Below are 27,564 nucleotides of genomic sequence, written 5' to 3'. Positions count from 1 at the left end.
TGTGGGAGGGGAAAAAAAACGATTTTAAAAAACCCCCACACTCAAGCAACGGCTTCCCCCAGCACACTCCAAACAAAAGTTTCACCATCACTGCTGCCCAAGTTCGCAGTAACTATGACTAGGAGAAGGGAAGCTGAGACTCCAGGTCCTGCAAGCTTCACCACGAACACTACCAGCAGCTTTAGCTTTGCCTAATCGGGTCTGAAAGCATGAGAGACTCCAGTAGACAGGACACTCTTGAAATACAGAACTTTATTTAGAAACTGCTTAAAATAGAAAAACCCTGTCAAGAAAAATCCAAGTCAAATATGGTTTCTCAATAAAATGGAGTTTTAGGGCAACAAAAGTCTAAAAGGCCACAAGAGAAATAGCACCACTGCAGTTTTAAACAATGGTTAGATACTTGCATTTTTGGCATTCACTGAATTTGGGTTTTTCTCTGATTTTCACAAAGATTCATGCACTACACAACAATTACCATAAAATGCTCTCCTACACACATTTTAGGACAAGCTACCACCAGAAACAAATGAATACAAGCACAACAGGACTGATCAATCTCAGTAGTGAAGGGGGATCAGAAGTCTTGCAGGATCTTGCCAAACACAACAGTAATGAGGGGCATGAGAGCAAAAAAGGACAGTTAAGGAAAGTACTTTAAATATTAATATTTAAGTTAGTCTCAGTACTGTATTTTCTGCAATAACATTAGCTCTGTTAGCCAGCATCTTTTAGTTTTTACCCCAGAAGACTACTGAACTGGCAATTATTATTATTCGATATGCCCTGGTTTGAAAAGGGGGGGGGGGAAAGAAAAAAATCATCCTCCTCACGTGCTCAATTCACTTTCATTCTAAGATAGTTGCACAGTGCAAGTCCTGTTACAACTATTGGATTTGACCAGCATTCCTTGGCATGGGAAAGGGAAAAGAACCAGTGAGAGACCAAAAAGTATACCAACAAAAAGAAAAAGAAATGGGACAAATAGAAACAAGAGCCAGGAAGGAAAATTACTCCTGAAGAACATTTTCGGCAGTAAGACTGGATGCTCTTTGCTTTTTTTTTTGTTTGTTTGTTTTTCTTACAGAAAACACAGTACATTTTGGCAAAGTCATTAGCCACAATGCCACAGAAAAGGCTTTAGCACTCTTCAAGGTAATTTATGTGTCTCAGCTGTTCATACTCCCTCTAATCTTGTGACAGGCAACGTTAAGGCCTATTTCATCGAGAACTAATCACTTAGTAAGCAGCTTTACACAGGAATGGAGTTTTGTTTTAATAGCCCCTTTTGAGCACTTGCTGACAGCGAGATTGCCACGCAAGGCCTCTCAGACAGCAGTGAATGGAGTTAAACAAACGTCTACCCCACTACGAAGCACATAAAATCTCCTGTCACATTACTTCAATTTGGCATATGGAAGCATATTTTAAATACTCTTAAGGCATTTTATTATAATTTCTGTGCTGCAACTTCACATTAACTCAATCTTTCTGTGAGTCAGAGTCTTTAATTTCTCTACTACACACCACCTTAGATACGAAGAGTCTTCCCACAAACCAGTGTTTTACCAGCAAACCATTCTGCAACAAGTTCCAAATATTCAGCCTCTTGCTCCCTAAATATACCACCGCGATGTGAATACTGCTCTGCTACAAAGTGAGAAAGAGCTCCTAACTCAAACCCACTGTAAAAGTGAAACTTCCGCAAAGTGCACTTTAAGAAGAGGTACTTTTTTTGCTTATGAAAAGAAACCAGTGAGTCCTCTAAGAATAAAGTGGAGTATTTTACAGTTAAGCACATGATCTGGGGCAAAGAATTCTGATGTTGCTGCTCTGCTGGTACAGTATGTGGTCTGTTAATACTCTTCTTGTTCCTCCTGCGGTGCTCCTTCGTCAGGTATCACAAAGCCTTCCTGAAGGGGAATAAAACAAGTGCTTTAATGAACATCTGATGTCAAACCAGTTCCTGGCTACTCTGTACGCCTTTTTTTTTTTTTTTAAGCCTTACTTAGGATAGATACCCTTAAGTCACCATTTACAGTGTCAAGATATATTACCAGAAGAGTTATTTTCCTCATGTTTGATCTATTTGTTACATACTCTTCATAAAAGGCTAACCTTGTTTGCTGCCTGACTATAATTATGTTATCTGTTCCTTTATTACAGGAAAAAGCTAGACTATAAACCTAAAGAAAAAAAAAAAAAAAAAAGGAAGAAATAGAGGGAGCCCTGGAAATCAAACCAGCTTCCAATTACAAGGAGAGGGAGGAACTATGCAACACAATTTATACCAGATCACTTACATCTGTGGCATAAAGAATTTCCACAATCCTCTGCAACACTGGATCATTCTCCCCTTCATTCTCCTGGCAGATCAATTCAATGTTCCTCAATTTGCCAAAGTAGAAGTCTCTCTCCTTCTCCAGATCTTCAACAGTAAGTTTCAATACGTTGATCTGCCAAAGGGCATCAACAATAATTTATCCACCAAAGAGAGAATTCAGCAGCATCCATTCAAAAGGCAGGGTGCCCAAAGTTCTCGGTATGCAAAGCACTTCAGAAGGAACCAAGATGGGGGGAAGGGGGACTGCGAGAGGAGGAAAAGGTCTGTTTCTCAGATTGTAATGTTATTGCCACAACAAACACCCAGTCCAACACATGCAACACCACCTGGAAATTCTAAAGGCTTACGACATGAAGTCGGTAACACACTGCCCGCCTGCAGCCTTCCTCACTCACACATTCTTCCAAGACAGCTCTCACGCCGACGGCAGCTTTACTTGTGTCCCATGCAGCATTTCGGGGGAGCAGCAGCTGCTCACAGCTCGGCTGGAATGCTGCGAGAGCTGCCACGCAGCTGTGGGAATACTTAAAAACAATGCTATGTGTGACAGGCACACCCGAGGCTGCAGCGCCGGGTACTCGTGTGCTGCAGGAGGGGCTTCGCTCCTGCCAGGACAGCAAGACCATTCTATGAAGGCTTCCCATTAAAGGGCTTTAAATGAGTTTACTAGATTCAGATCGTTTTCTTCCATCTGCCTGACCCAGTCATTTCATGCTACTACTGAAAAAAAAACCCAACCCCAATTCTGCACACAAACCTACAAAGCACAGGTCGGCACACGGGGCCGTTTCGGTGACACACCTGCTCAATCAATCCTGCGGACTCCTCGTCCCCCGCAGTCTTTTTGACCATTCCAGAACCAGCTTTTGGAGTTGCTGCAGTCCTCTGTGTAACCATGGGCCTCTGCGGAGCTGCAAGATTAACTCCGTGTTAGTTCCTCGCAGAACATCTTTCTCCCTCCTATAAAGGTACTATCCCCCTTCCAAATATGCTCAGGCATGTCAAAGTTCCTTCCTTTTTCTTGACTCCATATGACACGTCCTTTTTTTCTGGCACGTGTCGGCATCAATCCTTCCCATTTTCTCTTTTGAGAGAAGACTGTTCTTTCTGTAGCCCCCAGATAACCGGGTGCTACAGGACGACTCTGTGTTTGAAGCCTAGCACCTCTGAAACAAGATGCAAGATACTATAATTTCATACACTAATTTTAAATAGCAACTCAGTCTTATTTTCCCCAGAGTTTTTAATGAACTAGATAATCTTTTAACTATTGTCTCTACCTGCACTGCTAGAACTGAGAGATTTCTTGGGTTTGTTCACAACTGGAGCAACAAGGTTTGGTGCTACTGTCTCTTGGCCTTGTCGAGCAGCAACAGGATCATACTCCTTCCCATCATAGTTTGCATCAAAAAATTTTTTGAACCACTGAACAAATTCAAAGTTGTCCTGAAATTTTCCTTTCACTAGTTTGTCCACGGGAATTATCTGGAGGGGGGGAAAAAAAAAAAAAGTCAAACTCATATTAAGGGTAAAGAACCTCCCTCTCTCTTTTGATATAAAGTTTTTAAATCAGTGCATTTGGAAGATATGCAAATGTAATTCTTCATCCAGTCTAGAGAAAACTCTCCTTGAACATAACTATGTCAAATAGTAGGATTTCTGCTAATCATCGGAATTTAAAACAAGTCACACATTCACTGTGAGGGTCCAAATGATCTTAAATAACTCTGCGGCAGAGTTTCTGCCACACCAAGCTCCAACACAAATCTTCCCCCGGTAAATCCAGAGCTGGCTCCCCCAGGGCCAGCTGCCACCCGTCGGAACTGCTGGCCGGTTGCACAGAGTAACACACACAACTGCCACGAGCCCCGAGCAGCTCCTTTTTAGTCGAGTACAATTACAGTGGCTCCGGAACGAGGAGTATAACTGAAGATTACTGAAAAGATGCAGCAAACTGCGAAGTCTTGTGCGGTGAGCCGAGAGCCCGCGCCCTGGCAGGGCCAGGAGCTCTCACGTGATCGTTGGGCATTTGGGAGCCCGACTGGCCCTCTGGTTCCCGACCCCCCCAGGTTACCTCCCCCAGGGGCGTGCCGACGCTGCTGGCCAACACAGAACCTTCTTAAAGGCAGGAACAACCTTAAACACAGAAGTGTTGTGCACCGCCCCAAACGTGCTGTCAGTAACGACACGGATAAACCTTCCATAAGCATAACCAACGTTCGATCTGAAAAGGTTTTTTCACAGATCTCCTTTTCACTAGCTTAAAATTACCCATTCTAGTACCTGGACGTATCTAAAAGACATGTAGATGTGGCACTTAGGGACACGGTTTAACGTGACTTGGCAGCGCTGGGTGAATTGTTGGACTCGATCTTAAAGGTCTTCCCCAACCTAAACGATTCTACCTGCTCGTAAAGAGGAACATAAAATCCTCATACCAGTAGATTATGGGAACATTCCTGGTACGAAGGTGGTTCAAATAGGAAGGTCAAGTAAACCTTCTCTCACAGAAATTTCAAAGTTAGCCTGTGCTACATAGGTTTCACAGAATTAAAATGGAAAAATTAATCACAAAGTGCAAGAAAAGAAAACCTAACCTTAGCTGGAGTAAAGCAGACAGTGTCCTAAATCCAGCGAGGACCCCAGCGCAAACCAAAACCAAAACTTCTCAGATTTACAAACCGAAAGCAGACCCTATTCCTAGATTTATTCAGCTCTCAATTTGAAAGTATGTTCCATCGACTTTGAGAGTAGGAGCACAGAGAATCAGTTACAACCCAGCTTACTTTGTCGACGCCCATTCGTTTAAAACCTGCTTGTAGAACCTTGAAGTTTTGAATGTACTCATGTTCCAATTTTGCTTGAAACTTCACTTTCTTGAGTGCTACAGAACCTGGGAAGAGCATGTCCATAAACTGACAGTAAGCAGCACCTGCCAAAAGAAAAATACAGCACCCAGGGTGAATTGAGGCAGCTCGGCAGCCTGTGGAAGTTACTCTTCAGTCAGATCAGCAAACGGACCTGACTCACTCCTCAGCTACACAGTCCCTTAAAGGCAACAAGAGCAGGAAAACAGGAACCTTCAGTCTCCCATTTTTTGGTGCAGCATGGCTGTAAATAAGCTTAAGCGAGCTGCAGAACCAAACTTCTGGTCTCATGACTTGAACTCTTACGAAAAGAGCAATCCCGTCCCCGTAATTTTAAAAGAAAAAAAATTCCAGTGAGTAATTTAACTTTCTGTTCTTCACAGATATCAGTACAGATCTGAGATGTTACCTGTGTCTAGCAGGCATGTAATCTCTTAACATTAACAGAACTAACTAGAAAAATAATTATTCTAAACATCGTATTTAATCATTATTAAAATAATGACACATTTACTTACTATGAACAGAACCTATACACAGCTCAAGGTGCCCTCAAAGGTAAGAGGCCCAATTAAGCTGGATTATATTTAAATCAAGCCTTAATCAAAGAACTGAAATAAGACAGTGTTTCTATTAATTTTAAATCCTTCATGTCCTTCAGTTCAGCTCTTACTGTAATAAGAGCAAAAGAAAGATTCAGTTCAGCCACAAAGAGCAGACAATCACCTCCAAAAAACCTAGCTTTTGGAGAATATACACCCTCAACGAAAAGAGACACTTTTAAACTATTTCATCCTCACTCCGCAGCGATGATCTGCAACTGTGTGCCACCGAAAATACAGCCGCAGTGTTCTGAGCACCGTCCCCCCTACCAATATCAACGCAGGGCACCCAGAGAGCAAAACAAACAGCACCACGACAAGCCTTTGCGAGCTCCCAAAGGCCAAGAAGTACCACATCACGGTGTCACACTAACCTACCCTTTCATCTCGACCACAGGCAGCAAAGTGCTGCAGTGCTCACTTTCTACCAAGGTATTCTGCAGGTCTTTTGGGGCTCCCACTTTCACCGGCTACTAGAAGACTGCTGCTCATCCACCAGAGCAAATTTAAAAAAAAAATTAAAAAATCTTGCTGCTTGATCCCCACTGTCTTTCAGTTCACTTGCTGAGGAACTCCAAGGCTCAACTCAAAACCAGATTGACTTGCCAGAAATCAGGGTTTTGCTAACTATTGATAGTCTGAGCAATAATCGGGATTAAAAAAACAGAGGCCAGAGCATAAGCCAAAGGTTGTTTTTTGTGCATTTATGCAACCTCAAAGTGCTGCTGTCGCTACTGCCCTTGCCAAGGGTGGCACAGCAAGCCTGGAAACTCCCGTCTTCACACGACAGCGAAGCCACCTCCATACCTGCAGAGGCACGAAGCGTTTCTGCAGACACAGGAAAGGGACGTTACTCAGCACATACCACATCAACAGCTCCCAGCCTTTTCCTGAAAACAGGTGAGCTGCAAGTCTGCAGAGCCAGCACTAATTACCCTCGCTCCTCGAGACAGAGCTCTTGCAGCGTTCAAGACTCACAGCAACCCTAAGCAAAACTTCTCAGCGGTATAAATCAACGCTGCACACAAGTTTTTTTAACCTCTCTGAAAGCAGACAGTGCGTATCATCTCCCTTACTTCTGGGGTCGTAGATCTTTAGTTCATCCTTACAGTTTTTCCTCCATCATCTCACTCCACAAAAGCCACTGCAAATACCTGTCAGATGTCTGCTCTAAGCCCCCTACTCCTCTGTAATCTTTGTCAACATTTCTTTCATAATTTAAATTTATTTTAAATTTATTCCTCCTTTTATTCCACCTCCAATTTCCACACCTCTCATTCTGTGAGCTACACCTTATCTCAAACTCACTGCACGAGCTGCACTTCCACTTTTCGCCAAGTCCCTTTCACCTGCCTGTTGCAGTTATCCAAATCACCATCTTTTACTTACTTGAGGTTTTTTCAGCTCTTACTCCATACACAGACTATTATCTTTCAGTCGTTGCTACAAGCCTCCTCCCACACACACGCGCCTCCCCATGATGACACTTGACTCCATTTCGGTACCACAATCACTTCTCCTTTTCTGTCCACGACTCCATCTGAGACTCAGCTCTGCTAAAGTCGGCTCAAGCCGGAGTCAGCTGGGGTGACCCGGCCCGACGTGCGCCTCTACCACGCGGACTCGGAAAGCCCTGAAGGTGAACCCGAGTCACCAGCTCGCCTTCCCCAAGCAGCTCCTTCTGCCCAGCCTCCCCAATCTCCAAGCAGTCCTCTCCCATAAAAAAAAATCATATTTATTTATGCTGGTTGCTACACTCGTAAGACTTACTCTATGCATCAAGATTAATGCTTAATTCCTCATTGGAAAACACCCTCTCCTAAGAGCCTTTTTTTCACATTAACACTCATTCCTTCTTACTGCACCTATCCTGCAGTGAGTCAGAAGAATATGCCCTTTCATTGTACTTACATTATTAACCACCATTTCAATAAAACTCTAACCACAGTCAGATTATAACAGCGGCTGTGAATCTGCTCATACCAGGAACTGAGCCAACAGTGGGCACAGAGGGCCAGCGCAGACGGTTCGGACGGAGCAGCTGTACCTCTACAGAACCGGGGTGCACACCAAGGCCGGACCCCCCTCACCTGAGCAGAGCTGTTCGATCTTGGTCAGCGTCAGCTGCAGAGACTCATTGATCCACGCGAGCATGTCATGTCGGCTCAAGTTATCGCTGGTCACTGAAGTAGAATACACATTAACTGCCATTTTCTGAAAGACAGAACCAGAGGCCCAAGTACCACAAACGTTAATGCTGCACGTTTTCACGGCTCGCCAGGCTGCAGCGGAGGCGGTTCCTTCTGAGCCTGAACTCACCACACAACAGCCGAGCATAACACGATGCGCAGGAGACGCGGTGAAGCTGTCTGCTGCCAACAGCTGGGAGGACCCTACTTCATCGTAACCGTAAAGGCCACGGCTTCGGGTTTTTTGAAGAAAAATTGCTACCAAGGCACTCACACGGAAACTCAGATGAAAGGAATCACGGCTGCGGCAAGTCATTCATCCCTCTCCTCCACGCCAACCGAGCAGGGCAGAAATACTTCCTGGTCGACCACGGTATCTCTCCAGAGAGAAACACCAAGCGGCCGGTCCCCGCCCAGCCCCGCCGGCACAAAGCGGAGCCGCCGCGCTCGCCGCCCGGCCGCGGAGCCCCGGTGCAGCTGCCGCCGGGCAGGGCCGGCCCCCCTCCCCCGCCGCCGCCGCCGAACCTTCCACCCCCTCCCCACCACAGCGGGCGCTCCGCTCCGCTCCGCCGCCTCCCGCCGGGGCCCCGCGCCCGCGGAGAGGCGCGGCCGGGCCCTGCAGGCCTCACGCCGGTCTCCTCACGGCCCGCCGGGCGCCAGCCCGCCCGCCTCGCCCCGCCCGGCCCGGCCGCTCCGCGGGCCGCGGCCCGCCGCCCCGCCCGGCGCCCGCCGCCCCGCCGCCGCCTCACCGCCGCGGCGCGGCCCGTTACCTGCCCCGCTCTCGCCCCGTCTCCTCCGCGTTCAAACCGGCCCCGCCCGCCTGCCCGGGGTCACGTCACCCGCACGCTACGCGCTTGCGTCACGCGCACGTCACGGCGGCGGCCGCGAGCGCCGCTCCCCGGCCCGGGACTGGGCACAGCGCGCGGGGGCGGGGAGGCGGTTGCTAGGGGGCGGGAAAACCCGCCGCGTTGCTACGGCGAGGCCCCGCCCCACCTCGCCCGCGATTGGAAGGGGCGCTAAGCCCCGCCCACGCCCGCGGGATCCCGCGTGCCCGCTGGCGGCCCCGGCGCGAGGACCCGCCATGGCGGCGCCGCCTCAGGCCGCCGCGGGCCCGGCCCCTGGGGGCTGCCCCCCGCTCCCCGGGCCGCTCCTCCGCCCCCCGAATCCGCCCAGCACGGACTGTCCAGCCATACAGAAATACTGGTTTTAATTAGACGGCGATAAATGGCAAACTGTTGACACGGATCCCACTTTCTTCCCCCCCCCCCGCCAAAATAGTCAGGCTGCGTGGACGAGGCAGTTTTGTGTGTTTTCGCTCTCCTGATAAAAAAAAAGCATATGAAATGTGTTCAAAAACTTTTTATTTTCAAAAGACTGTATAAAAACCCGCAAGACTTCCAACATCAAAAATCCTTAACCTAAAAAAAAAAAAAAAAAAAAAAAAATAGCACCAGGGAGAGTTAGAAACCTTTAAAAAGTATTAAAAAGGCATTTCCGAAATCTACCTCTCCTTACAACATTTTTATAAACACGTAATAAAAAGGCAGCTCTTACAGGGAAAAATATTTCAAGGAAGACTTGTCTACTACAATCCATGTCAAATAAGCTTAATGCCAAGACAATTCTCATTCCTCTTTTATCTTTGTTTACTTTCCACAAGTCCTTTTTTTTTCCCCGTCTATATTTTCCTTTTGATCAGATAGGAAGGGATGTGAGATCTGGAGTATGAAATCAGAGATGCCACGGGGCGGGGGGAGGTTACGGCTCAGCCCAGTTTGGAAAAATAAAACCCAGGAGGGACCCCAGGGCAGAGGACGACCGTCCCCCCCCGGCCCCGCGTCGGGCTCCGGGGCTGGGCAGAGGAATTGGTGTTGTGACACGGTCCGGGCTCGGGGCTGGCAGGGGCAGGGGCAGCACGGCCGGAGGGCGCTGAGCTCCCCAACACCTCCAGCACCCACGGGGCTGGTGACGGGTGGCGAGAGGGTGCGACGTGTCCCCCAGCGTGTCCCACATGCCAGGGGTGACGCGGAGGAGAGCGCTTGGCCTTCTCCAGCGTTTTCTGAACTATGTCACTGAGAACAAACTCCTCTGGAAAGAATTTAGAGTCACCTCCGGGCAGGACCAAGGGAAAAAAATGCCTTTAAACTACCTGGGCTTCCCCCGCTGCCCGTTCCTGAGCGCAGCCTTGGGCTGGAGACCGGGGGAAGTCGGTCCTTGGAGCCTAGGGAGGGGCGCGGGGAGGAAAGCTGCACACAAGAGTGGGAAATGGGAGGCTCCCTCCTCAGGGGAGGCTGCGGTCCTCCACCTGCCGTGGCAGGGGTGCAAGGGGGTCCCCGCGTGTCAGAGAGGTAGAAGGAGCTGGGAGAGAAGCTCTCGTTGCCCACCGGTGCTGTACAACACCCCGGGCAGCGGGTGAAGGGTTGGCCCGACACCAAACCACGGTCTGCACGTGCCTGATTTTGAGAAGGCACCCCAGGACTCTGCCAGGCCCAGGAGACAGGCTGTAGGGGAGGACAGAGGGACCAAGGTGGGGACGTCATGAGTTGTTTCAGTGCATTGAAATGTGCATTGGAGTCAGGAGTCCCTGGGAGACGCCGTCCGGGACAGCAGCCCCGCGGCTACGAAAACCTGGCAGAGAGGGACGGGCTCTGCCGCGCACCCAGGACATTATGAAGAGCGAGATAATCACTCCGGCAAAGTTCAGGAGCAGGAGGGCAATTAAAAGCGAGCATGGTGGTGGCCGCAGGAGCTCCTGGTTTGGGGGTGCAGCCCCAGGAGCCCCCCCAGGGCGCTGTTGGGCTGGGGCTGGGCACATAACAAGTACCAGCAGCGTCCCAGCTCCGCAGAGCCGTGCCGGGGGAGACGGGCACCAGGGAAGGAGGGTCAGCCCCTGCCCACAGACCCCCAGGACCTGCCCCTGCCCCGCGTCCCCCACCCCAGCGCCGCCGGGCGCGGGGGGATCGTCCCTGCCCCACAGCTGACACACTGCCAATACTGCTCGGGTTCGTGACATCGGATGTGACATCTGGGGGCTGCATTTTGAAGACGACATTGACCACTACACTATCCTTCCTGCTGGTGCACCACATTCATCTGGGAATGAATGCTCAGAGAACATTTTCCTTTATGGACACTGGAGCCCAAATCCTCCCTGCTCTGATAACTGTGTCAGCATTCAAACCACTCAGCAGGATTTTAAAATGTAAGGAAAACTTTTAGATGCTTTAAAAAAGGAAGTAGTGAATATTTGTAAACTACAGCCAAACATATAAAACAATATTTCTTTAGTTCTAGCTAGAAAAGTAATTCTATCACCTCACAGTTCAGTTTCAGCTACATTCAGGTCTAGGAATCTCCACATTCTTATGTAATGCCTTAAAGCAGCAACAGACGTTAAACAACAAAATTAAAGTTTATCAAAAAAAGTCTTAAAAATAAAAAAAGATTTGGTTTCTGTATCCTGCATGTTCAGTGTATGTAACCTGACCAGGGTCCCTTACACCTGCTGCTACAGTTTGGGAATTTTTGGCAGTTGCTTCAAGAGAGGTTTTGTTTGTTTAGGAAAAGCAGTAATTCGCTATAGTTCAAGTTTGCCTGCAGCATCCCGGCAGCTGCCTCCACACTTACTGCTCAGCAAGTTGTGACTTTCCAGCTCTAGGCTGAAACGGAGTATTTCACGCTCCGGAGGAGACTTCCCGTCTCATCAGTTATGCATAGAGCACCCTGCGCTGAGTAATTAAAGCTCTTTTGTCCATCATTTTCTACGTATCACTGCCGTTAGTCCCTTGAAAGAGAAGTTACCCTGCCAGGTTCTTTGGTTAAAGACATTTCCTCAGCTCTGCCTGCAGGGCCAGGCTGCCTCCCGCAGCTCGAGGCTGGGGAGGGATGGTGCCGTGGCAGAGTCCGGCGGCCGTGCCCGTCCCTCTCCCGCCACGGCCGCGGAGCTGTGCATCTTTACCAGAGAGACGAGGGACGCTCGGCTTGCTATTCACAGGCAAAGTAATCCTTGAGCGGGGAGAAGAGGTGCTGGATGACGGGGATGCTCCACGACCTCCCCAGCAGCTTCTGGCGAGCCCCACGGCCCACGTTGGAGACGTCCGTGTAGTGGAGGGGGAACCCGAAGATCCTGCGAAGCAGAGGCAGGGGGTGGGTGAGGCTGGGGGGCTGCCCCGGCGCCCACCGGCCGTGGCCAGGACGCAGCATCCCCCGTCCCACCCCCGCAGCCAGCCCGGGGCCCCCTCGAGCCCCAGCCTGGGTTTTAGTCTCGTTCAGCAGAAGCTCCCCGCAGCCTGGGCTCGGTGCTCCCCACCAGCTCCCCAGTTTCCTTTCCCAGCAAGCGAGCACCCATGGCTTTCCGCCCGCAGGCCTCAGAGCAGGCAGAGGCGAGGCGGCCGCTCCTGCTCTGCCCAGGGCAGCAGCAAGTTCAAGTGCCATTTCAAACGGCACCTCTGACGCGACCAAGGCTGGGCAACTGCTCTTTCACTGTCAAATACCTACATGCCCCTAGCTCAGCTTTAATTAGTTTTAACTCCAACAAATACCGGTAATTTAAATATAAACAAGAGAAAATATTTAAGCCTAGTCTGTGTTTACTGGTCGAGGCATTCACTGTGCAAAAACTCCAGTTTTTGCTGCTCGGAGTGTTTGGTGTGCAGGACTGCTAGTAACTGGATGTCGCTCTACTACTCAAGGTCCTTCTGTTGTGTTTTGCCATGAATTGGGGCTGCTATGAGGCACAAACACAACTTTGGAGGAGCACAGTCGTGCTCTGCCGTGGCAGCAGCAGCCACCCACCGGTAGCGTGAGCTTCCCCGCTCCGCTGCACCGGGCTGCTCGGGTTCATCTCCAGCAAACGGGGGCCCGGGGCTGCCACACAGCACCCCCACAGCACTTGGGGTCTTAAAGGCCAGCATGTCCCCAAGCCAGAGACACCACGCAGCACCTGGCACAAGCCATGCTGTTCGTCCCTCCACGGGCTTCAGGTCCAGGGCAGGGGATGCTGCTACACTTTCACTTTTCCCACAGTCTCACTGCTGCTCATTAGCAAGTGCATTATCATTGTGCACACCCCCGCCGGGAAAACGCACCCAACGGGAGCTGCAGCTCTTCAGCTCCCAGGAGCTGGGCTTAGGGCCAAGGAGGAAAGAACAACACAAGCACCACGAAACAAAACAAAACTACAGCGAGAGATTCAAAACGGGAAAGGATTTACCTGTTCATCCCGGGAAGGTTGCCCCAGAAGTAGCGTGCTCGGTGGGCAGCTGATATCTTGATAGCGTCGATCATAACTGGGTTACACTGCAGGGCACGAGAGGGGGAAAAATAAAAGTTAGAGGAGGTGTGGGCTCAGCCTCCTGCAAGGACAGCCCGTCTCCGCTGCCCTGCAGGGACTGGACGCCTTCAGCAAATCCTCCCGAGGACGTAGCCCAGACAGACCCTTGTTCCACACCAGAGCACGGTCCGGTTGGCTACGTGGGCTCCCACACCATAGCCACGGCCAGCAGCTAATAGCACAGTATGCTTCAGCGCTGATTTTTCTGGGCCAGGATCAGGACCATCAGCCTCTGATGGGACTTTGGCCCACGGGAGTCCCTGCTGGCCCACAGCCCGTCTTGACTAACACAGAGTTAAAAATTCTTTCCAGTCCCTGACCTCCCTCTCCCTAGAAATAACAGGCATTGCTCAGAACAGATGCTTTCTGCAAGGCTGGCAAAATCCTGCCCCAGAGAACCAGTGCTCAGGGTGAACCTGCTCCAAGCCAGAGGGCGTCCAGAGCCAAGACTAACAACTCGATTCCTGGCGTGAGCACCAGGCTGGGGGTTTCCCAGCGTCGGGGCCGTAGGAAACCCCAGCCAGACCCTCAGCACCCCCTGCATGGCCCAGCAAGCGCCTCCCGCCCCGAGGCCCCCCCGACGCTGGCAGCAATCCCCACCTCCAGAAACCGAGAAATGTCCCTCTTGTCGTTGACCCTCATGGCCACCACGTTCTCAAACATCCAGAAGAAGGGACGCTCCTCTCCCGCCTTGGGACGGGCGTAGTTGAGCAGGTGGTAGAATTCAAAGAACATCCTCCCGGTTCCTTCTGCGAGGGAGAAAAAGCCGGAGTGGCAGGTTGGGACCAGCCCCGGCACACGGGGGGACGGGTCGGGGGGGCCTGGCTGCTCTCCCCACTGCAGCTGGCATGGGGACACCTGTGCTTTGCAGGTGCCACCCCACAATTTGCAGCTCTGAGGGGAGCAGACGGGGGCTGAACCACTTCGCTTAGGGTGGCTCCGCACCCCAGGAGCGCCCCGGGGGCACGCGGCCCTGCAGAGGCAACGGCTTTACCATACAGACCCTTCCTGGCCGGATTGATGAGGGAGAGGTCGTTACAGGGGCTGCCACCGATCACCAGGTCAAAGGGACCCCATTCCTCGATCTAGAGCAAAGACAGACCCGGTTAGGAGATGCCAGGCGAGGGAGGGGGGGTCTCCAGAGCAGGGCAGGGGCCGAGCCCGTCCCAGGTGGGACCCGCACGGCCACGGCACCCCGCAGAAGTGGCGCTCACGTTTCTCTTGGTTATGTTCCGGACGTCGTGCACGTAGGTGATGTTGCCCTCGTGCCGCATGGTGCCCACGGCAAGGGGGTCTTCGCAGATCTCGGAAGCGATGTACTTCTCCACTTGGATGCCCAAGTCCTTCAGCACCAGGTACCCTGCCAAGGGACAGAGGGCTGAGGCCGCGCTGCTCTCTTTAGGCTCCCAGTCTCCTTCGTCAGCACAGAAGCTCGATGTGGCCACTCTTGCATGTCCTAGGTGGGTGCAGTCACACAGAACTTCTGGATGAGCAAACCTGACCCGCTCCTCCAGGCAGGTTTGCTCCCAGAAAGCCGAACTCCAGAGCCGAGGTGCCCTCAGGCGCTTCACCCGAGGCCAGGCCACCAGCACTCCCACAGCTCCCACTTCACTGGGAGGAACCAGCCACCCGAGACAGCCCTCGGTGCAGCAGGAACCTCTGTGAGCACAATTCCCATCCCATGCCCTCCCTCCTCCACAGCCCTGTCCAGCAGGAAGGGGAGCCCCTGCCCCTCATCCCCTTCTCCCCACCAAGCTTTCAGAGCCAGGCTTGAGGCCGTGAAGCCACTGACCCCAGGAGGGTGCTCTCCCAGCCCCTCACCTGTGGTGATGCCATCGAATAGGGAGAGCACCCGAATAGGTCTCCTCTTCGCCGGCGGGACCGCTGGGTAGATTTTGGGCGCAGCCTGCAACGAAAGGGCAGGGATGAGGGCCCGGCTCTGGGCAGCGCTGCGATGCTCTACAAGGCCACACCTTGGCCCTACCGGCATCACCCCCCACCGCCAGAGGAGCACTGTGAGCCCCCGTCCCTGGATGGGTTTAAGACATGTAGATGTGGCATTAGGGACATGGTTTAACGTGACCGGGCCGTGCTGGGTTAATGGCTGGACTCGATCTTAAAGGTCTTTCCCAACCTGAACGATTCCATGTTCTATCTGCGGGGCCAAGAGCCCAGCACCCCTGGGGACGGGGGGGGGAGTGACACCAAGGCAGAGGGCTGAGCAGCTCTGGGCGGCTGGCCCTGCCCTCGGCAGCTCTGCCCGCAGCCCGGCGCTGGGCTCTCCTGCCCGCAGCCCTTACGTATTCCTGCCCCTTGTCGCTGGTGAAGAAGTCCTGCAGGCGGGTGTTCCAGTCCTGCCGGCGCTGCAGCACCCCGTAGCTCCTCTGGGGCTGGCACATGTAGCAGTTCCAGGGCTCCTGCTCTTTGGCCTTGGCCGATGTCCCTCGCCCCACCAGCACTTCCAGACACTCCACGCAGAAGCACCTGCCCAAACCACAACAGCTCATGCCTGTCACCTCCAGAAACCTCTCTGGGCCAGCCCAGCATCTCCTGGAGTCTCCCCGGCTGCGCACGGGAGCCCCCACTTTGTGTTTTGCAGGATGTTTTTCCAGGCAGAAGCCCAGTTTTTAGGGCTGCTAACACAAGCTGGTGACCCAGGCGTGGGTGAGGCTCCTGCCATCCTCCCCAGAGCTTACTGAGGTGAAGCCCAACTCGTCCCTGGGCCAGGACGTGGGGACCAGCACAGCACCCTGGCCCAGGCCCATGCACGACCCCGCTTCCCTGCGGCCCCCCAGGAGCGATGTGGGGGGCTCGGACGGAGGAGCAGACAGGACCCACCTGCAGCAGCTGGCGTTGCTGCAGAGCAGCAGCTCCTTGCCTTCGCAGCAGACGGTGCAGTAGGACTGGTACCCGTCTTCGTCGTACATGTAGAAGAACTCCAGGAATCTATCCTAGCGGAAGGACACCGGGAGAAGGACAGAGGATCAGGAGCCGTGCTCAGAGGGCGAAGAGAGAACGCGGCTTGGCTCCACCCCGGGTGCACGCTGATGCACATCCCCGGTGCTTCCAGGGCAGAGAAGAGGCCGGGGGACAGGGCACGGCCAGGGTCTGGCACAGCCACCCCTCCTGTCCCTCCGGCCCCCGGCCCCGCTCAGCAGCACTTACCCTGCACGTCTGGCAGAGCCCCCCCTCGAACAGCGGGTGGAAGGTGGCCGGGTTTCTCCTCCCGCAGGACAAACAGCTGTCTGTGGGGCAGAGAGAGCCCCGCTCACCGCGGGCAGGGACCCCCGGGCACTCTGCTGCCCTCAACACAGAGGGAGGCCCAGCAACCTGCAGCCACAGCACCTGCCCCCGCTACACGCGGTGGGTAGAAAGGGACCCACGATCCTTCCCGCGTGCTGCCGGCAAGCACCCGCCTCGCCCCGTGCCCCTTCCCAAGAGACGGGGCAGACGGTTACCTTCGAGACTCCCGCTGTTGTGCGTAACTTCGGAAACCATTTGCGCTGTATAAAACGAAAAAGAGAGATTTATCATTCCTTATGCAACAAACTTTAAACACACTCTTATTACAGATGCCTTATTTCTTGCATTAAAACTGCTACAGCTCTGCTGTGCCTCGCGCAGAGAAGGCAGGCCATGGGCAAATTAGAAATTTTAGCGTAGAACACACGTCCCTTCACTGCTAGAGATGTTAGAACTAGAGCTCAAAGCAGCAACACAGGGATCATTTCCAAGCTGAGCACTGAATGGCCCCAGCTTGCGGCACCACATCTTGCAGTGGGGTTTGCTGGCGTCTTGCAAGGCACAAGTGAGGAACACGCGACCACAAAAGCTTCCACCTTTGGAAACCAAAGCTCGTGGCTCCCGGGGAAGAGCTGAGCCCTTTCCCAGGAAGGTTTCCTGGTGGTTTTCAGGATGCACAGCCCGGGCCAGGCCACTCCCCAGCTCTCGCCGCCCATTACCCCGGGTCTGGTCCTCCTCCACTCGCTGCTCCTTGCTGTTGTTGCAGGGGTTGGTCTTCAGCCTCTTGGTGGGGGGAAACTTCTCGAGGGACAGCACCTCCTCTGTCCCGCTCCTCAGCGTCCCGCTCTCTGTAAGGGAAAGGCAGCTCCCTGGGCACGAGCCTCCAGCCCTGGGAGCTCCCCAGAGCACCAGGGGCCAGGGCCCACCCCAGCCAAGAGCAGAGCCCCCCACGACCGTCCGTGCTCCCCACACGCATGGCTTGAGGCTCCAGGTCACCCGCTTCCAGCAGCCATGGCTCTGAGGGGCCTTTACTCTGGCTTTTTGCAATGCTGCTGCGGGAGGGACCCCGGTGAGGAGCCCCAGGGCCACCTCGGGGCCAGGCCAGCGTGGCCAGGGCAGAGGGCGAGCAGGCTCAGCCCCGGGCCCAGCTCAGGCCACTGCCTCACCTGAGGCTTTGGGCGGCCGCAGCCCCTTCATGCCCAGAGGTTTGAAGCCGGTGAGCGCCCAGTCGATCATGGGCTTCAGCTGCTCCTCCAGGGACTCCCCGGGAGTGGCGTTAAACGTCTTCCCCGACCGGCTGCGGGCAACCTGCCGAGAGAGGAGGGCCAGCGTGGGCCAGGGGCACGGGCCAGGGTGATGGGGGCTGATCCCCGGCCAGGGAGCAGCCGGGCTGCAGCGTGCACAGCCCATGGGCCTGCCCCGGCCGCGGGCCCAGGCCCCCTCCCCACCCCACACACACTGCGCAGCGCTCGGCGTCCCTGGCACAGCGGCAGCTGCCGGATTCCGGCACTGGGAGCGCCCTCGGCCGTGCTCTGCGCCTGCCCTCCCCGCAGCGAGCCCATCTGTGCTCCACCAGCCCCAGCCGAGCTGGGAGCAGGAACAGCCCGGCCCCAGCTCCCCGGCAAACCACGGGAAAAGCAAAGAAAAGGCAGCAGAGGTGCCTGTGGGTTTGCAGCACCGTAACCCGGAGCGTGACGCATCCCCTGGATGGGGATCAGACTCACGGGGTGCTCAGTGCCAGCCCCAACTGAAAGGGCAGCCGGCACCAGCCCAGGGACTCCAGCCAGGGACTCCAGCCCAGGGACACCTCCTGGCAGAAGGACACAGCAAGACCCCACACGTCGGAGCCTGGTCCCAGGGTTTCTGGAGCAGCAGCAGTTACTCCTGAATTCCCCGGGATAAGCAGAGTTTGGCCCCATGGCTGCACTTGGAAATAGTCCCAGCAGAGAAAGGAGGAGCTTCCTACAGACATCTGTCCACACCACCCCAGCAGATGGGGGAAAATGATTAATTCCGGGCTGTGGCAGGAGCTCCCTCACTGATGGCTCTCAAGGTGATTCATGGGGTTACCCAGAGCCACCCCCCGATGCAGAGCAGAGCAATGTGCAGGGGCAGAGCCCCGAGCACCCCCTCACACGCTGCCTGAGCTCTGCAGGTGCCAGGGCTGAGCAGACGCCTGGCTGGGGCATCTCCTCCTGCCCCAGCCAAGTGTTTCCTTGGCTCAGCCCGTCCCTCCCTGCGTCCCGCTGCCCCCCCAGCCCAGCCCCTCGGCCATCCAGCCCCAGCTCTGCCCCCGTTACCTCCAGGGCATGGTATATGGCTCGTCGGTAGGAGACCAGCTTATTGAACGTGGAAGAATTGAAATGCTGCCTAAAGGCCATCAGTCCCACCAGCTTGTCTGCAGAAACCTGGCACAGAGGGACAGAAGCTTAGCACCGGTGGGCAGGGCAGGGTGGGCACCGAGACCCCGCGGCACCGAGCGCCCCGGCACAGCAGCTCCCAGCACGGCTCCCGCGCCGCAGCCGTGCGGCGCTGCCGGGGCTTTGTCTGGCCTGTGCAGCCGCGCGAGGAATCCCAGCGTCAGCTCTGCTGCACTCGCGACTAGGACGGGAGTTTTGCACCCTCTGCTGGCACCGCAGCTCTGCCGGCACGGCACAGCCCGCATGGGCAACTGGCACGGCGCTTCCCTCCCTCCTGCCTGCAGCCCAGGGCAGGCGTGGGGCGGCCGAGGGGTGACGGGGCTCTGGGAGGGGACCCCTGACCAGGCAGGGAGCCATGGGCACAGCCCTGGAGACCAGGGCTTGGGCAAAACCTTGTGAAGGGGCCGGGCAGACATCCCCGTTGCTGGCTCCTGTCACTAGCCTATGGTGGCCCTACGGTGGCCCATCAGTAGCTGCACGCAGCAGAGCAGGCCAGAACCAGGGTCCCTGCGCCGGGGGGCTGCGGCCGGGCACACGCACACCCCGGGGGCAGCCCCAGGGATGGACAGACGGCAGCAGTGTGCGGGGGGGGGTTCAGCCTGGGCAAAGGCAGGCACAGGCAGGGGCAGGCAGGGGCAGGCAGGGGCCTTACCTCAGAGAACTTCCCGTCTCCGAACCACTGCACCCACCGCATGCCCGAGACGGCCTGGCGTTTGGCTGTGGCTCTGTAGGAGACGACGATCGCAGGCCACCAGGAGAAACCTTTGATTTTTCCCCAGACGAGCTCCCCGATTCCAAAGTCCTTCCCATCCTGAAAGCAAGAGGACAACGCAGATCAGCCAAAATGCACAGACCAACCCCCCCATTTTACCTGCACGGGGGAACGGCCCCGGGGTGCCCCCCCAGAGCTGCTCTGCCACGTGTGTCACTTGCTGGAGCAAACGCAAATGCAAAACTCAGACCCCCCCCTCCCTGCACAAACCAGCAGCGCAGCTCCCGGCCCCCAGCTCGGGGAGGGTCTGAGCTCTGCCAGCCCCACGCCAGGCCCGGCGCTGGCACACGGCGCAGCGCGTGCTGCGTCCTGCACAGCCCTCCCGGCACCAGCGCCCCGTGCCTGCCCGCTCCTGCCCGCGCTCCCGGGGTCTCTGCAAACACCGCGACGCCCTTTCCTGCCCGCACACACAATCCGGCAGCTCAGCCAGGCAGAAGGGCTCGCAGCGGCCCCGGCGACAGCAACGGGCAAGGCAGGCGGGCGGGCAGCAGCACCGGGGGCGCAGATCTCCTGCCCCCCTCGCCCACCACAGCCACGTCTGTGCGGGAGAGGCCGGGTCACCGCGTGCTGCTGCCGAGCCACGGCCCAGGCCGAGGGACGCGGGAAGCAGGGTGGGGGATGCCACGTGTCCTGCCTGCTGCAGGGAGGACTTTGCACCGAGGCTGCTCCCCAAACAGATGAGGCTGCTCCGTGGCACGAGGAAGCCCCTTCACGGGGTTCACAGCTCAGCTCCTCTGCCTGCACCCCAGGGAGAGGGCACCCACCTCCTGCTTGTGCCCACGGGGGAGAGCAAGAAACAGGGCAGAGCAGAAAGAGGGAGAAAGAAGAGCTGGGAATTTTGGCATGACCATGGCAAGGGCAGCAGCCTGACGGGGCCATGTCGGCACAGCGCTGTGCCCAGAGAGGCTCCACGCAGGAGCAGTCCCCTCCTCCTGCAGATCCTTCCTTCCCAGCTTTGTTCCACAATTAGGCACCTAATTATGCAGCAAGATGCAATTGCCCAGCTCCTGCAAGTCTCGGGCCCTGCCCTGACGCCCGCAGGCAACTGAATCACTCTCTGCAGCTCCATTTCTCTCCAGCATCCCCCAACAGAAACATTTTCTGCACATGCAACTGCCTGTCTCGGCGGGGCAGGGCCCGGCTGCCAGCCCGGCGTGTGCCACGCACGCGGCGCGGGGGCTCGGGGGGGCTCTGCAGCCCCACACGCAGCGCGGGCAGGGCTGGTCCCTGCACCCACCCCGCTGCCCGACGGACACCCTGTCGCACCCAGACATGCAGGGAAGGGCAGGCAGGGAGGAGGAGGAGGAGGGAGAAGCAGCAGCGAGGTCTCCAGAGGGACTGGGACAAGCCAGGGAGGTTCATCCCCGCCCCGGGTGCAGGATCTCGGTGCAGGGGCAGAGTTTGGCCCCCCTGTACCTGGTACTCCAGCGCCGTCCCCGCATCCCTGCTCTCAGGCTCCTCGGGCCCCAGGTCGGCGGAGCCGTTCTGCCCCTCCTGGGAGCTGCTGCCCGAGAGCGTGCTGCTGCTCTGCAGCGAGTCCCGCGAGTCCTCCTCCGTCAGGTCGATGGTGGTTATGGGGACAGAGGTGGCCAGGCGCCGTCTGGAGCTCTGCGCCGGGAGGGAGAGGAGCGTGAGCGCGGCAGGAGGGTGGGGAGAGGGGCCAGGGGGAGCAGAGACCTGTCCCACGGCACCCCCAGCCCCTCGGGGGGTTGGAGAGGGGGAGCCAGGGAGCAGCGCAGAGACACTGGGGCATCTGAGAGAGAACTGCACAGATTTTACTTGCAAACCACACAGAAAAGGGTGCACCGGTTCCTCTCTTCCCTTCTCTCCCCAGCTCAGCTCAGGGTGTTCAAAGCACCCACTTCATAGCAGGGGCAAGCAACAGCGCACAATCCCCCACCTCACAGGGGAAACTGAGGCACAGAGCCACGTCCGAAGCCACTCGGCCAGGGCACGGCAGGTCTCTGGAGCCGCGGGGAAGCCCCAGGGAAGCCCCACACAGACCCTCACCCGCAGGGGAGTTGGCAGGTCCCGCAGAGTCTCCACACTGTTGGTTTCCTTCACCTTCATCTCGTGCCGGGTCTGCCCTGCCTGGAAGATGAGGCGGACGGGGGGCTTCTGTCTGAGGCTGCTCTCCCACCCGGCGCTGCCCCGGGGCCGCACCTGCAACCAAACAGAGAGGTGCTGCTGCACGGAGGTGGGGACGGGGGCACCCGCGCTCCCGGGGGAAGCAAGCGGAGCGCGGCCCGGCTGCGGGAGGCACCTCGGCCTGAGCCCCTCGGCGTGACCGTGCCCCTCCTGGCATCTCTGCTGGGCTGCAGAGCCACGCTGAGCACCCACTGCTGCGCCCCCAGCACCCTGCTCAGGGGGCAGGGACCCACCACCAGCTGATCACATCAACTTTTTGTTTCCAGCACCCTCGACTGTTCCCTCCTGCACCCTCCTGCCTGCAGCAGCCGGGAGAACTGGCCACCGGGAGAGCCACGGGCCCTGGCGGAGCGGCCAGCGCGGGCACAGCACCCCACGGACACACAGGTGGGTGCTGTCACGCAGGTGGGGGCGTGCTCCCCCACAGCCCGGCCCCGCGGGGGACCCAGGGCAGCCCTTCCCCTGCGGTTTCAGCAGCCGCAGTTCACAGGGTCTAACCCAGGCAGGTTTCCTGCACCCGGCATAGCAGTTTCAAAACGAAATGAGATTCTGCAAGTGAAGAGTCCCCGAACCCAAGAGAGGTGGGGGAAGCAGAATTTTTCGCCCCAGTTGGATTTATGGCTCTTTCTTTTGGAAGCTGCCCCATCACAGGCAGATCTCCAACCTCAGGGTTTTATTTCAAAGTCAAAACAATACAGCCACAAGTTCAAAAAGCGCTTCCAGACCCTGAGGGTTTGTCAACCTAATCAACAAAAGGGGGGGGAGAATATGGGGATCCAGCCCCAAAGCAGCTAAGAGTGGGCCAGCCTGAGATGGGGAGACACGAGGCGCCTCGGGGTCCATCAGTACGGCCAAGAGTTCTTAAAGAAAATATCGGAGTAGAGCTGCCACCCGCAGCGGGCATCGCTGCACCACGCACACGCCCTCCCGACGTCACGTAAACCAGGAATTTAAAAATGAAAACAAACACGACGCTTGCGGATGAACATTGCATCTGCAGACAGCCCTCAACGCCCGCGGGCAGCACCCACCTCCTGCGCCTCGGCGATCGCCCAGTCCAGCTCCTCCTTGGAGATTTCTCCCTCGCCCACCCGCTTGCTGCTCTTCAGGGCCGGCAGCCCCAGGCCCCCGGTGTCTGCGCAGGGACAAGCTCAGGCTCCACCGGCCGCCCCAGCGGCGAGGGGAGGTTTGAAGGGACCAAAATCTCATCTTGGGAGAACCGTGGCCGGGAGCAGGAAGACAAGGGGGTGTCCCCCGAGGCTGCCAACATCACCAGTCCCAGATCTCCCACCCGCCCCCAAAACTGGGAGGGACCCCAACAGCAAGTGCTGGGACCTTCTTATGTCCTTTTGGTCCTGAAAGCTCAGCGGTGTAGGGAATCCCTACTCCCGCTGTTCAGGGCTGTTCAGCAGGAGTTAAAGCAGGACCTCGTGAACCCGAGAGGTGGGATTTGTGGCCCACGACCCCAGGAGCTGTGCTGCACCCCCTCGGGCCAGTGGGGGCTCTCCCAGGGGGTTCAACCACCAAGGGGCAGAGCCACCACCCCCTTTTCCACAACCGCCTCTGTCGCCGTGGCCTGGACGTGCCCCGGGAAGCGGAGTCGGAGGGAGCCCGGGCACGGCCGCGATGCTGCAGCCCCCCCGCCCCGCGATTCCCGGCGCATCCCGGGCACGAGCCCCACCTGGAGCACTGGGCTTCCCACTGGCCTCCAGAGCCAGGGTGGGGGCGTCGCTGGCGGGATCGGCGCAGTCCCCGTTGATGAGGATCAGCTCTGCCCTGCAGTCTGCCTCATCCCGGCCGTGGCTCTTCTCCTTTTTCATGGTCGCCTGTAGAAGCCAGAGTGGAAAAGAGACTGAGCCGTGCAGAAAGCCCCAGGAAGGCAAAGCGGGCAGCGTAAGCTCTTCAAGCCAGCCCCAACTTCTCGCCCTTAGCAGAGGGCTCTGACCAGAGACGCATCTCGAATGGTACCGGGAGCTAACGGGCACCTGGACAAAACCTCCCCACAAACGTGGTGGCCCCGAGGATCCACCAGCTCCAGCCATCGTGTCCTCGGGGAAGCACCAGGGGCTTTTCTCCAGCCCCACGGAACGCTCCGGGGCTCGGTGCTGCCCAGCCCAGGCTGGTGGTCCCAGCCACCGCTCGGGACCCTGTCCAGAGGGGACCTGCCCTTCACAGCCACCCTGCAGACACCAGGGGCCATCCCACCCCCTCGGGCTGTGCTCTGGCTGCCCAACGCACCCAGTACACCCAGTACAGCCTGCACTGGGTGGGCTGTTACAGCAGCAGCAGGACACGGCCGACAGCTCGCCATGGGGGGCAAAGTCCTGGTGCCTGCAGTGAGTAAACTCCCTCAAAGACAGAAAACTCCTGCTCCCCCACCCCAGCCTTGGCTCCCCCACCCCAGAGCAAAGCAGCACCACCCCCTGCCCTGGGGGACGGGGACACGGCCCCCCACCCCGGCAGCTGCTGCTGTGCAGATAAAGCCCGGGGAGCGTCCCCCCAGAAGAGGAGGGGACACCTTGCCTCTGCCCTTCCTCGGGTGCCCTCCCTGGATCCTGTTTTTGGAAGTGGAACCCCCCGGGGCTCTCCCAGAGGTGCCCGGGACTACGCTAACGAAGCTGCCTCATTGCTGGGCTATGGATCTGTGCTGCAACTTGCCCCTTCGCCAGCAGAGTCATTTCAGGAACACGTCACTCGGCTCCACCAGCTGAGGAGCAAGCAGAGCTTTACTCACCCAAGGACCTGTCAGGAAGCAAAAGCAACCCGCGCCCCCCAGCCCCAAAGAGACCCCGGGCTCCAGCCCCGCTGCTCTCGCCCCACATTGCCTCCAACTGCTTCCCTAACAATTGAGATTTCTGCTTTGAGATCATCTGTCAGCAACTCTGGCAAACAAAGACCAGTCGGGGTTTGATGTTTCGGATGCCGAGGGCTGCGTTAAAACCCTGGTAGCCTCCAAACACGAAGGAACGCAGGTGCCCAGCACCCACCTCTGCAGACAGAGCCCCCGGGTGCCATCCTGCCTCCCCCCGCAGACACAACAGGAGCGAGGAGCAGAGGAATGGCACCGGAGGGGGTCTAAAGCTGCGGAAACCCCTACGGCTGTGTGCAGAAATCCCAGTGCTGCAGCACATCTGCTCCCAGACCCGGCCAACAATTCCTGGGAGCTGCCCAGACTCGCTGGGCTGCCCCCGGCCCGGGCAGCCAGTCCCACATGCCAGCTCCACGGACGCCCCCCGGCCCCACAGACACCCACCAGCCCCACGGACGCCCACAGACATCCCGGCACAGCACAGCCAAGTCCAGCTCCTCCAGAGCCTGTTCCCCCTTCCCCAGCTGCGATGCTGCAGAACAGCAGCAGTCACCTCCAGCAGCGACGCTGCCACAGAAAACAGAAAATCTCACCCCAAAAAAACAGTGACTCTCACTTGGGAACCCACCCAGCCAGGTGTGAGGGGACCCGCTGCTCTCTGGGCATGCGGGTGACCCAGAGGAGAGGCTGGGGACGGGGAGGTGGGGCAGCATGAGGCTGTTGAGACCCAGGGAGGGCAGGAGCAGGCACGGCCACCTCCCACCCCCCCCAGGAGGACCTTTGCCTTTGGTCCTTTGTCAGGAGCTTGTCCGGGAGCCTCAGCCCAAGCCCAGGAGGTTCAAACTTGCACCTCAGAATGGCTCGGCCAGCCCACGGCAGGCAATGGGGCGAGCGAGTCCTGGCCAGCCCTGAGCCGGGGAGGGGACCCAGGGGAGGGGAACACAACAGCCAGGTCCTGCCCCCCCCTCCCAAGGACACAGAGCCAGGACTGAGCACCCGATGTGCCAGGCTGAGCTTTGCCACGTGCTCCGACACCATCTTTGTTCCAATTATAAAGCGGGAAAAAAAAAAAAAAAGAGATCGCTTTGGGTGGAACTGCTCCCTGGCAGAGCCGGGGACCCGCATGGCCCAGCTCCGCTGGCGCAGGGGGCCGGCCGCAGGCACTGGTGTAAGCACGGTCTGTTTGGTTTGCCCCACGGGGTGCAAGCGGCGCATACGCAGGAGCACAGGCACCGCTCGCTCCCTGCGCTTCCCCGCCAGCACCACCCGAGATCACCCAAGGACAGCCCGGCACCAGCCCGACACGCCAGCGGGACGGGGCACATCCCACCCGCCCAAACTGCAAAGCTGGTTAAAGTCTCGCTTCCCCCAAGACGCGGGGCTGCCATCGCCATGCGTCCTCCTGCCTCTGGCACCCAGGGGAGCCGCACGCCTGGGACCGTCCTGCCCGCCGGCGCCCGAGGGTCTCCCGCAGGAGCCACCGTCCTCACAAGCCTCCCCGCGTCCTGCCTGGGAGGAAGGCTCGGCTCTTTGTCCTCGCCTCCCCTCGCAGAAATGCACACCAACATGTGCACACAGGGCATTACGAAAATAATAAGAACCAGAGCACTCCCCTCACATGTTCTGTCTCACGGGAGGAGGAGAAAAACAGCACCGCAGTGTTTGCATTGCTTAACGCACGGCAAACATACAGGCATGCACTGCAGCCGTGCGCTTCGCACAAGAACCCACGAAAAAGAAAATAATGCAGAATTCCAGCTCCGCTGCTCAAAGCTCCCCAAGAGACTGGCACTAGCGGCAGCCCCGGCACTGCCTGGTGACCAGGACGTGCCCCGCAGCGATACCCCACCGAGACAATGAACCCGCCGACTCCGGATCCCGCCCTAGTTTTGCAATACCAGTTTCTTTAAGGTTTGCCAAACTGGTTAAAGACCGTGTCACGGCGTTAACTGCTTAGAGAGACTTCCCGGTCCCTGCCCGGCCGCGCTCGCCGGCCGGCCCCGAGCGGGCCGAGCGGCTGCGCTCACCTGCGGGGCGTCGGGCAGGGCCGTGGCTGCGGACCCCGCTGCCCCCCGGGCCAGGGCTGCTCCCCCAGCCTGGCTCGGCCCGGCTGCAGTTTTCCTTCTTGAGAAAACAGGCCGGGCCTTATCAGGTGCGTGTTCCCAGTAGGTGGAGAGATGGCAGGGGAGACAGCCGGACTTTGCCTCCAGACAGGGGCACATGCATATCAAAAGGCTGGAGGGAAGCTTTTCCGTGATGGCTGGGATGGCAGCCATCACCCAAGCCCTGTTTGAATAACAAAAAGAAATAAAGGACCCCAATGGCCGGGGCTCGCTCCCTCCAGGCTGGCTCCTGCGGAGGGCTCTGGGCCATCGCGCACAGAAATGGCCTTTAACTCGCCCCAAACCGAACATTTCCCTCTAATCCTGGGAAGAAAAAGAGTTGCTGGGTTGGCAGTTCAGTAAGAAAGGGAGCCCGTGTTGGCAGATCTGCTCATTAAGAAGGGCAGGCTCTCCCCTCCCCTGCCCGTTTCCTGTGCCTGGCCCCTCTCCGGCTCTCGCCGCGCTCCCGCGCTCCGGCACTTCCCTCCATTTTCCCCCCGTTTCCTCTCCTGCCCCCCCTGCCCCGCTCCGCTCCCCCGCAGCAGCCCTCGGCGGCCACCCCCAGGCTCCAGCACGGCGCCCGCTGCCTTTCAGCAAAGCCCGGTTGAAAGAAAAGAAACAAAAAACAAACCGGCCCCTCCTCTCCCCGTGAAGACCAGGCCCGAGAAGTCTCCTGGGCAGCCACCATCACAGCCAGCCGCTGCTCCAGCCGCTCTAGGCTCTTTACCATGCTCAT

General features: G+C 57.2%; 2 protein-coding genes across 3 annotated transcripts; both read right to left on the bottom strand.

Annotated features, from left to right (window-relative positions):
- Positions 1–232: 232 nt before the first annotated feature.
- Positions 233–8,866, bottom strand: MAPRE1 (microtubule associated protein RP/EB family member 1). 2 transcript variants are annotated; one of them, XM_074920236.1, is made up of 8 exons: positions 8,773–8,792; positions 8,133–8,329; positions 7,904–8,027; positions 5,131–5,276; positions 3,625–3,829; positions 3,146–3,255; positions 2,304–2,456; positions 233–1,913 (listed from the first exon to the last, which is right to left on the bottom strand). In XM_074920236.1, exons 2-8 carry the CDS (start codon positions 8,316–8,318, stop codon positions 1,857–1,859), a joined length of 981 nt encoding a protein of 326 aa, XP_074776337.1. In that variant the 5' UTR covers positions 8,319–8,329; positions 8,773–8,792; the 3' UTR covers positions 233–1,856. The 2 variants fall into 2 exon arrangements, with proteins under 2 accessions (XP_074776337.1, XP_074776338.1); XM_074920237.1 differs by lacking the exon at positions 8,133–8,329 and having other exon boundaries at positions 8,773–8,866.
- A 2,991-nt stretch (positions 8,867–11,857) lies between these two features.
- On the bottom strand, positions 11,858–27,564 carry DNMT3B (DNA methyltransferase 3 beta). The gene is given in 19 exon segments (XM_074920066.1): positions 11,858–12,128; positions 13,215–13,300; positions 13,935–14,089; positions 14,092–14,419; positions 14,549–14,694; positions 15,156–15,240; positions 15,635–15,818; positions 16,173–16,285; positions 16,500–16,579; positions 16,793–16,837; positions 17,297–17,425; positions 17,744–17,885; positions 18,878–18,985; positions 19,650–19,808; positions 21,186–21,377; positions 21,780–21,932; positions 22,949–23,052; positions 23,599–23,743; positions 27,460–27,564. Coding segments are annotated over 19 exon segments (2,601 nt in total). The 3' UTR covers positions 11,858–11,986.

The sequence above is a fragment of the Athene noctua genome, chromosome 16 (genome assembly GCF_965140245.1).
Source record: "Athene noctua chromosome 16, bAthNoc1.hap1.1, whole genome shotgun sequence".
Lineage (NCBI taxonomy): Eukaryota > Metazoa > Chordata > Aves > Strigiformes > Strigidae > Athene > Athene noctua.
Note: the sequence above shows the minus strand (reverse complement) of the source record. Positions and strands in the feature narration are given on the sequence as shown.